We start from the raw sequence: 10,356 nt of genomic DNA on the forward strand, positions 1-10,356 counted from the left end.
AAGGTAGCCTTGCTCTCTGCTTCCCAGTCCCTGGCCTTTCCTCAGGACATAACGGCTGCTAACTGTGAATAAACAACTGATACACATACTGTCTGGTTTAGGGGCTGTAAGCACTTTTCGAGCCCAAATAAGATATAGATGTTAATAGAATGACTGGAATGATACAATAAAAGAAAAAAAAAATGTCCCGAGGAGCATGAAAATCTAACTTCAAAAGCAATTACCATCAGTAACAAAATGCAGTGAGAAGATTAGGATGACTTTAATAAGATTATCTACTTATTGCCATTTGTCTTTGTGGGTGATGGTAATGCTGCTTCACCTTCATTTCCAGCCAGTTTCTCAGATGCTTCTCACCTTGAGCATTAGCTGGCCAAGCTGGACTGTGCAGCTGGAGCTCACTGGCATTCCTGTTGCATCCAGCATCCGTGAGCGCCTGCTCTTTGGTCTTCAGCCTCTCCTACACTTGTGCCTCTGTTGTTGCTGCGATGTTACTTTTCCATGCCGGGTGGCTTTGTGTCCATGGTGGAAGAGGCAGGAATAGGAGAACATGGAATGGTGTGGAAATCTGGTGTCTTTGTGGAGATGGAAAGTCTGTGTTTGTGGAGATGTGGAGAAGTAGGGAAAATAATGGTAAGGTCAATGTTGTAAGACAAAGACAGAGACTTGATTTTGAAGGCTCTTTAAAAATTCAGCTTTATCTTGCAGGCCTGGTAGAGCAGATACAGGATCAGTAAGGCAGTGCATGGTTTATAGCGCAAGGAGTTCTCATTTAGTGTTCCAGGGTTCCTCAACCCAACCCATATCCATTACTTATTCCTTTCTCATTCCATCTTCAAACCCCCTACATGTCCCCTACGAGTCCCAGAGCCCAATCACTGGTACATTCATAGACATACACTTGGGTGGGGAGTCTGTGGAGTGGTGAGGATGTGCTCAGAGGGACCAGGACTCACAGAAGTGGGAGGTACAGATGGTAACCTGGAAAGATTGCTGAGATAAACAGTGATTTCTCTGCAGAGACCACATTAAATTGCACCAGGGATCAACACGTCAGCTCTGTGCAGGGAGGAGAGAGTTGTTGTTCTCTCATTTTGGAGGCAGCATGAGGAAAAGTAACTGTCTGCCTCTGCAGATATCTGTATATATAAGTTAGTGGTCAAAAAGATGATTGATAGATAGATATGGGTATAGACACAGTTCTGTTCTGAACAGGAAAATGTGTAGGCCCTGGTATCTGGAGGACATAAAGGGCTCTTCCAGAACTCACTGGAGATCTCATCAGGACTCCCAACCCAGAACTCACCTACATTCACCTGCACAACATAAATACAGGACATTCCTCATTCTTCTTGGAGAAATTAAAAAAAAAACCAAAAACCCAACAACAACCAAACAACCAAACCAGGACACAGCTAATAAATAAAGCAGGTTTAATCATAAACCATATACATATTTATAGACAGGGAGGGAGACGTGGTCAGAAAGGTGCTGCCCTGGCAACAGGAATAAAAGAACAGTGTATTTTACCAATACAGTACCAATGAAGGATGGTGTTGATAAATGAATATGGGACTTTTAATCCCAGAGGCTAATTTTTACAGACAATCATCATTCTTGGTTTCCTGTCAAATTATAGCACAAACTAGCTCACAGCTCTGCCCAGGACACAGCAAAGCAGATGTAGCCAAACACAGAACTTGAGGGTGAGAGAGGAACAATATATCTGAAGGTCTTCCTGAGGTATATATAACATGTATATTCTACTGTTGCTTACTGTCTTGGGGCCACGCTTTGCCCACAGATATATGTGCACACATCTCGTTCCAGTCAGCAAGAGTGGCAAGCTCACATTTGAGAGAATATATTGGACTTCAGGGGCGAACAGGAGCTCATCAAACAACAGAGCCAGAAGCAGAACAGGGAGAGAACTGGAGATAAGGAAGCCTGAGAAATGAAATAAGTGAACGGACAGCCCCAGATTTATCTGACCAGTCAGTTCAATCCTGTTTGAACAGCCAGGACGAAGCTTCTTTTCTGAAGGACTTCTGCAGTGCAAATGATCAAGGCAACCTTTACTGGACAGTAAGGAAAACCATGAACAAAATTACTAGAAGCCTGTCAGCAGAAGAAATATGAAGGAGCTGGCCCTATAACCATTCTGTTCTTATTTTTGAAAAAGAATCCAATCCTGCCTCTGAAATGGTCTGATTCTACATATAAGTCTGGTCACTCTCAGCTGATACAGGCAGAGGAAGGAATCATTGGTCCAGTGGCCAGAAAGGCAAAGAGTGGTATTTGTATTATGAAACTCAGAATTGGGGTGTCTGCTTTGAGAAACAACATCACACCAAGCTTGCAAAGCAGCCAAATGCATTGTTTTTTTGCAGAATAATTTCACTTTCAGTCAATGTACATATTAGAAAGTGTTACAGATGAAAACCACCTTTCACTGGTAGAAAGCAGACACTGTTTAATATCAAATGCACTTGCCACCTGATTTTGCTAAAAACCCACCCCTAGACAATAAAAAAACCAACAAATCCCAAATAAAATCTATGAAACAAACCAACAATCATGTCAATGTCAAATGGTAACTGTTCCAACAAATATAAAACCAAGTTCTTAATGCAGGTGCCCTCAGAAGTGAGTGAAAGTCATGCATCCGTATATAGAGTCCACTCCCAATCTGGGAATGCTCAGTTAAGACTGCTGCTCTTTGAAATGCAAGTCCCACTTTTTAAAATGAGAGCTCCCCACATGCATGCACACGTGCACATGGGCACACAGAGATACACACACACACATATATAACCTCCTCTCAGCAAGAACTGCATGCTGGGTCACTGTTAACGCCTTCTGTGCATTTTTGATCTATTTTCTTTGTAACAATAAGTTTGAAATCTCTTTACTTCTCAGGACTGTATTTTTCAAACAAAAAGGGGAATGAAGAGGAACTACATTACAAAGACAAAAAAATGCACTTGTATCTCAGCTGTATGATTATTCCCAGTCATCTTCAAGGATGATGTTATTTACATTTGTGACTCAGTAGAATCCACAGGAAGTTATCCTTTCTCTGTGTTGGGTTTTCTCAATAAACCCCATGAGCCTGTTCTTTGCTTCCACAAACCATTTTTCTTTAAGGCACTGCATGTGGATGTCATCTTCAGACAGAAGTGCACGCCTCCTTCACTGGACTGTGCATTTCTCTCTCTCCCTGGACTGCCCTTCCCTGAGAACTTTCGATTTGATATACTTCAGGTCACTGTTGACACTTGGCCGGCGAGCGAAGGGAGAGATCATGCCATAGGCGTCCATGTCCTTGACTCGGCGCATCCTGAAGGATTTCTGTTGGAAAGTGTCACCATACTGGATGGAGATTTTCCTGTGGAGGGAAGGGCTCATCTCATGAGGTAGCTTGGCCATGCTGAAGAGGACATAAAACATCTCATCCACATTGGTGTTCTTCTTGGCTGACACTTCAAAGTAAGCACAGTTTTCATCACTGGAGACAAGATTCTCACCTTCGTCAGTGCGTACCTTGCGGAAGATTTCACTGTGGTCATTTTTGTTGCCACAGATGACCATGGGGAGGTCAGCTGATTCCTTGGTCTTGTTCTTCAGGCAGGATTTGACCTCGAGGATCTGTTTCTGGAGTCGCTTGACCTCATCAAAGGATTCTCTGTTGTCCAGGCTGAACACCAGGATGAAAACATCCCCTGCAAATAAAAAAAAAAACCAAAACAAAACAAAAACTGTAAAGGCTTGTTGATCACAGCCAGTTTCAGAGGAGCAAATTTTTAAAAGCAATCCTTTTATATCCATCTCCTCCCCATATTTTTTGTTTGGTCCTTTGGCACCTATTCACTCAGCTGTACTTTAGTTCTTCTCATTTAACTCCCAACATCTTTCTATAGTTCTATGGAAAAGACTTTTGGCTATGATGTTACTCCTGTCATACCCAGTTGTATTCCTAGTTTGTACTGGGCTTGCAAGTTATTGCCTGCTTTTATCTCTTTTGTAGACATGTTTCTATCTCAGCTCTGCTGCACTGCTCTTCTTTTTACTTCCTTTCATTTGTATTTTTATGTAAAACACATCCTCCTCTGACACCAGAAAGAGTGGAGTGCTGGTAGCCACTCAGCCTTTACCCTTTGATTACATGAAGGTACACCTGAACTGAAGGTTTACAGCTAATCAGTCCTGAACATCCAAGTCAGGAATGAGAGGTTTCTCAGTGCACCCTGCTGTCATTGCATTTCCTCAAGAGAAGCTGACCATGAAAAACCCTAATACATAAATGACACACATCCCCTGGCATTTCCTTTTGACATTTCCTGACTTACAATTCTTTTTGCAAGTAGAAAATAAGGCAAATCATTGCCTGTTGAATGACATTCATGTGGAACATGCTAAGAGAGCTTTCAGGGACTAAAGCTCACATTTGCATCCCAGAAACTGGTTCTAGGACCTTACTGAATATGGATTGTAGCCTTGTCAGATGTGAATGTCATGTTTCACTGGCCAGTTAGAAAGGTGGATAGTGAATCCAGAAAGAAGGAATATATATCTACTGTCACTTTTATAGTTAAAGAATAGATTTTAGCTCACAACAGGAATGGCTTGACAGTGAGAAGATGCAAAATGGTCCCACCATTTCCCTTTCTTTTCTCTTTAAACATGTTTGATTAGACGCAGATTAAGGAGAAGGGGTAAAAGTAAAGCAATCCTTCTACTGGAATATTAAATCAAGGAAATCAGGCTGGAAATTTTCAGAATAAAAAAATCCTTGGGATTTTCTTGGTTAGAATTCCCTTTCTGTGCAATTTATATTTATTTTTCACTGTGTATGTCCTACAACAACATGCTTAATTTGCCCTTTGCTGCTCTTTATACCCACAGAATTGCATTCAGCCATTTATTTGTGACATCAATGAAAGTATGAAGCAGGAGGGGAAGGTAGATGGATAAGGGAAAATCTCAATTTCAGACCTTCACTCACTGGACTTCTCCACTGTGGCTAATGCATTCCTTATAGTGCCAGCCAGGAAATATGTCTCTATAGAAATGCATCTTGCAGTAAATCAAGCAGTGCCTTTAGCCATGTCCCAAAAAGCAGTCATCCCCAGGCTATGCTTTTCAAGCTAACATCTGTCCTTCTGACCTTCTCCCTAACTTTCTCACCTGTTAGGATGGAAAGCCTCCTCATGGCAGGGAAAGGGTGATTCCCAGAGGTGTCCAGGATGTCCAGCTGATACATGTCTCCCCGTATGTTGTAGACCTTGCGATGGAAATCCTCGATGGTGGGAGTGTACTGATCTTCGAAGCGGCCATTGAGGAAGCGTGAGACGATGGAGCTTTTCCCCACCCTGGAGGCTCCCAGCACCACCATGCGGTACGAGTTCTTGGCCGGCACGTTCAGGTTGCAGTTTCCACCAGACATAGTCTTCATCATTGCTTGGTCCTGAAAGAGGAAATAGAAGAGTTGGAGGAAAGATTAGAAACCAAATGGAGGGTAAAATAAGGCAGCTCCTCACCACAAGCTTACCAAAGAGGCAGCTCCTCACCACAAGCTTACCAAAGAGGACTCGGGAGCATAGTTCTGCACAACAGAGCGGAGTAATCAGTGGTCCATACAGAGATTTTTTTCACTAGAAATGCTTAAACTTTTCAGTCTCATTTTCAGTGAGTGGGGTTTTTTGTTTTGGTTAGGTTTTGTTTTATTGTTGTAGTTGTTGTTCTTTCTTTTCAAGTAGTACAAAAATGAAGGCATTTACACTGAAAATAACATTCTTTTGAATTGTAATTTGCTGTTACATTTAAACATTAAGGGCTGAATTTATCTTTGCTGTTACATTTAAACATTAAGGGCTGAATTTATCTTTGCTGTGCTTCAACTGAGACACCAGGTTCCTTCCCACCATCTGTGTCACTTACACGTTACCAGATTTTTCAGTAGAACTTGGTTCTTATTTAGATACATAAACACAGAGGTCAGATTCCCCAATACAATGCAGCCACTGGGGCTGCCATTAGAACCTAGATCGCTTCATTTGGTTTCCTAAACAAGAGCTGTGCATAATACTCATTTTCTGAGATCAGCCAAAAGTCAGACAGAAACAAGAATCCTGCTTAACATCAGTGCAAGCTAGACATCTCAGTAACTTTAGGTAGCTGGTGCCAATATTCATTGCTGATGCAGGGAGCATGAGCTACAAAATAGCACTGGCTGGTGATAAATTCAAAGATCTGTGCCTCCAGTGACCTTTCAGAAAACAGATTTTAATTCTGCTGTTTGGCCTGGTAGTGTGGGAACTCCATATAAGCAAACTGTCATTGTTGCAGCAGGATGGCTGTCAATGGGTGGAACTGCAGAAGCACAGATTTTTTAGGAGCTCCAGACTTTATTCATACAGATGTTGTGGGTGCCACTGGCTTTGCTAAGCACGGGTGCTCAGTACAAGCAGGAGAAAAGCTGAAGGACAGCCATATTAAATAGCTATTAGACAAGATTTCCAGCCCATGACATCTAAAATGAGCCTAGAGACCATGGAGACTGCATTTTGACATAGCACTGAGATGAAGGAAACTTTGGTAGGAAAGAAAAAGTGCTGCTCAGACTTTTTTAGTGTACCAGTTCAAATGAACTGTGAGCTGAAAGAAAAATACAGCCCCTGTGTGGGGAAAGCTGACTGTTACAGCAAAGGAGACACACTTTGGACTGAATTTATTTTGGTTACTATGTTCTTATTAAAGAATATTCAAGTTCCCACTGTGCCATTTATTTAACTTAGGTGTTGTTTATTTAATATTACAATGCAAGTACTTTTTGTACACAGAAAGATCATTTCTGGATCCAGATCTAGATTCCTATCTTTCCCTTGAGTGAGTTTTATCTCCAAAGCTTTTATGTAGCTGACAGTTATCTAAGGGAAGAGCTTAAAATATTTTACTTTGTTTAACATGCGCTAAGCACCACAGCAGCAGTGAAGATACAGTCACTGCTAAAGAAGTCTCTGGAATTCTGATCCAGCATCATTACAAGCTCTGTGCTATAGCCCAAGGAAACAGCAAAACATGACTATTTATTATTATTGCCATAATTTGCAGCACAACAATGGCATATTCGCCCCTACCTAATGCACAAAAAAAAATTGCAATGGTCTCCTTGGAGTAGCTTACACCCTGAATTACATTCAGAGGGCAGGATAGCCTAATATTAGAGCCAGATTAATGCCAGAACACAACTTTGGATGGACACACACATGCAGAATTATGGCACTGTTGGGATTACTGTGGCAGAAATGACAGCAAGGAGCACAGCTGGTATTTGAACTGTATTCTGTGTTTTGTTTACCACAGGACCTATCTCCAATAGTGCAGAAATACCATATTCAGTCTCTGAAACACTGCCACGTACACTATCCCTAGCCAGTCCAATACTGTTTTGTATCCATGGGCAGACAAAAAAATGCTTATTTTCATCCTCTGAGGCTTATTTATTTGGCAGAGAAGAGCAGAGAAACAGATGAGTTGTAAAACCTACAAACTACTTTACCACCCAGGACCAGTATCTAGACATGAGGCAGCTCTTCAGGCCATGATGGACCAGTGTAGCTCCATGAGGGCAAGTGAACTGTGTGGTTTACACCTGCTAGAGAGCAGTTCTGTACAACTCGGTGCAAAAGCATCTGGGAGAGAGCACAGTTATGCATTTTCAATGGAAGCCTTTTATGTCCTGTACAGAACATGTGTGCTGAGGGACCTGACCACTTTACACTGTCCTTGTTCCACCTGTCAAGGCATTCTGTCAAGAGGACTCCTGTGCTTTCTTAACTGCATTTCATTTCCCTCAAAGTAAAATATGCTTTTCAGCGTTTCGATTTGTGGAGTTGCTACTCATCACCTCTGCTGCAAACCTGACTCAGAGCGTGCCATTGAACTGGGAGCTTACATTTTTGTTTTGAGCCTTCTCTTCTTATCCCCTCAGTCCAGTTTTTCTCTAGTTCAACACGGTCTGTCTCCTTTCCTCCTCCGAAAAGGAATGAAACTTCAGCCTTGACACCCAGGAGGGGCAGGGGGGAGCACAGGGGCTCATACAGTGAAAAAGATTAAAGACAGTAGAAAGGAAACAGAGAGACACCACATGTTCATGTACTAAGTAAAGCAAAATCAATCAGAAGAGAATGAGGAGACAAACAACCTCCAGCTGGTTTTAATCTACATCTTTTCCTTCCAGTTTATTAAATGCTTAAGCATAGATTAATTCCCAGTGGCACCTTCTGCTTTATGTACTGGCTTGATGCTAGAAAGTTTATATTAATATTTTATATAGGTACAGTGCAGGGATTTCAGAATGTCATAGAAATACAGGCAATTAATATTATCTCTAAATAGCACTAAATGAAGGGAAAAGATCATTTGCCCAGAAAAAGCTGAAACTGCGGTCCAAAAATCAACATTAAACCCCATTTCTCTTTACTCCCTGTGTTATCCTCTACCTGCTAAGCACCACTTCTCTTTTTATAGGCAGGCATCAGAATGAATGACAATGAACCTACTTTTGTATGCTCTAGAGAGTGCTTTTCTGAATGCCGGTGAGCTACTGACAAATTTGAGCCTGAGCACCCGTAGGGAGATACCTAAGGAACATATTTCATATTCAACCTGCCCAGAGCTATTGTACCTTAGTTTTCCACCCTCCCATCAGGGTGTATGCTCTCCCTACAGCTCCCCATTCATGAACAGGCTTCTGAACTACCTCCCTTGCACTCCTCTGTCTTCAGCTGCTGGTTGTGTCTCTGTTTGCCACCCCAGTGTTAATCACTGCACCCAGCTAAAAAGGACAAGGCAGACACAAACTGTAACATGCATAATAGACTTGTCACTTCTTACTCACTACTAGTGTCCCTGTAATTTTCATGCACACCAGAATCACTCCTGTGGGATATTTGTTTCCTACTTTCAGCGCAAACTCTGTGCTGATTTCTTACCTCTCTTTCCCAGGAGGAGCAGTCCTGGGTCTTGCTGCAGTGTGATGAAGCTGATAATTTTAATCAGAGGTGGCTGCTGTTGTAAAAGGCTGTTGTTCTGTGGGTCCCACGCTGCTTGTTCTGGGCTCAGCTCTTCTCCAATATTTCCCAAGAACTTAGCAGGATTGGGAAGGACTGCAGGGCTCCAGAGGGCGTTCCCCCATGTAAGTACTGGATCAGGCAACCGACTGATGTAAGTACTGGATCAGGCAACCGACTTAGGCTAAAGAAGAGTCTCAGAACTGGTGGCAGTTTTTCCCTTTGGGCAGATGAGCTCTTTTCCTCACAGGCTCAGTTAAAGAAAAGGAGAGGCAGAGTCTTTCCCACTTCCACTGCCTTTTCTTGCAAGTTGTACTTTGTAGGCTCTGCTGTGGGGAAGGAATTTCAGGAGCAGCACCTACTCGTGCAGGGTAGTGGGTGCATCCAGCTGGCCCACCCAGCCTCTGTGCTGCCTCAGATCCTCTGCAGAAAGATCAGGATTGGCATGGAAGTTGCCTTCGGTGACCCTATGCTTCCCCAGATCTTGCCTGGCTCATCCCTTCCCACGGGCTTCTTTTCTTCTGGTCTGAGATTTGCTTTAAAATATTCTCACTCTAGGATAAAAGGGGCTTTTCTTTACATTTGCCAGTTATGTCTTTTTCCCTTCCCTCCCTGCCTTTCTCCCTCTCTCTCTCACAACTACTGGCAAATTGCAGATTTTCCTTCTGTAGGACTCACAGATAATTGGCTCAACTCCTCCCTTGAAGTCAGTGTCAGACACAGGGGAAGGAGGGGTGCTGAGGGGGTGGGATTTTGTGCCTATTGGAAAAAGCTTTTCTCCTCTAAACAGAAAGTTCATGTTCATTGCAGACTGCGCATTCCCTGTCTTTCCACCAGAGACCTGTATGTATGCATGTGTGGGGAACGAGTCAGTGTATGTGTATGAGAGACACAGAGAATTCATTTACTTAGCAAGCTGTAAATTCATAAGCTGTTTCTAAAAGCTCTGTACTTCCCTGCTGATTTTTTCTGCTAGACAGCGGCAGACTGACTCATTCCCCAAGTAGGGGCTTTCTGTCCATAATTTCTGTAAATCTCTTGCTGTGTGGAATGCTTTTCCTTGTTTGCTCAACCTCAAGACATTTACATGGTTTGTTTAAGAAATAAGAATAATGTGTAACTGTTGTTTTTTCATTTATATTTAAATAAATCAAAAACTAAACTAGGGATGAGTTGTAGAAATGTAAAAAGGTCAAACAAACTGAAGGTGTGTGGAACTGAAGCTCAGGAAAAAGAGAGAAACAAACTACATATAGGGTGAATTCAAGGCATTGGTTCAATC

At 42.4% G+C, this 10,356-nt stretch overlaps 1 protein-coding gene across 1 annotated transcript; it reads right to left on the reverse strand.

Annotated features, from left to right (window-relative positions):
* Positions 1–670: 670 nt before the first annotated feature.
* On the reverse strand, positions 671–9,835 carry RASD2 (RASD family member 2). Its single transcript, XM_038155385.1, has 3 exons — positions 8,997–9,835; positions 5,188–5,467; positions 671–3,722 (listed from the first exon to the last, which is right to left on the reverse strand). The coding sequence occupies exons 2-3, from the start codon at positions 5,456–5,458 to the stop codon at positions 3,193–3,195; spliced, it is 801 nt and encodes a 266-aa protein (XP_038011313.1). The 5' UTR covers positions 5,459–5,467; positions 8,997–9,835; the 3' UTR covers positions 671–3,192.
* Positions 9,836–10,356: the final 521 nt, after the last annotated feature.

Source organism: Motacilla alba, chromosome 1A (assembly GCF_015832195.1).
Source record: "Motacilla alba alba isolate MOTALB_02 chromosome 1A, Motacilla_alba_V1.0_pri, whole genome shotgun sequence".
In the NCBI taxonomy this organism is placed as follows: Eukaryota; Metazoa; Chordata; class Aves; order Passeriformes; family Motacillidae; genus Motacilla; species Motacilla alba.

Coding starts and splice junctions, on each gene's coding strand:
- RASD2 (XM_038155385.1), bottom strand. CDS start 5,458: ATGATGAAGACTATGTCTGGTGGAAACTGCAACCTGAACGTGCCGGCC. Junction 3,723..5,187: donor GAGGCTTTCCATCCTAACAG/GTGAGAAAGTTA, acceptor TTTTATTTGCAG/GGGATGTTTTCATCCTGGTG.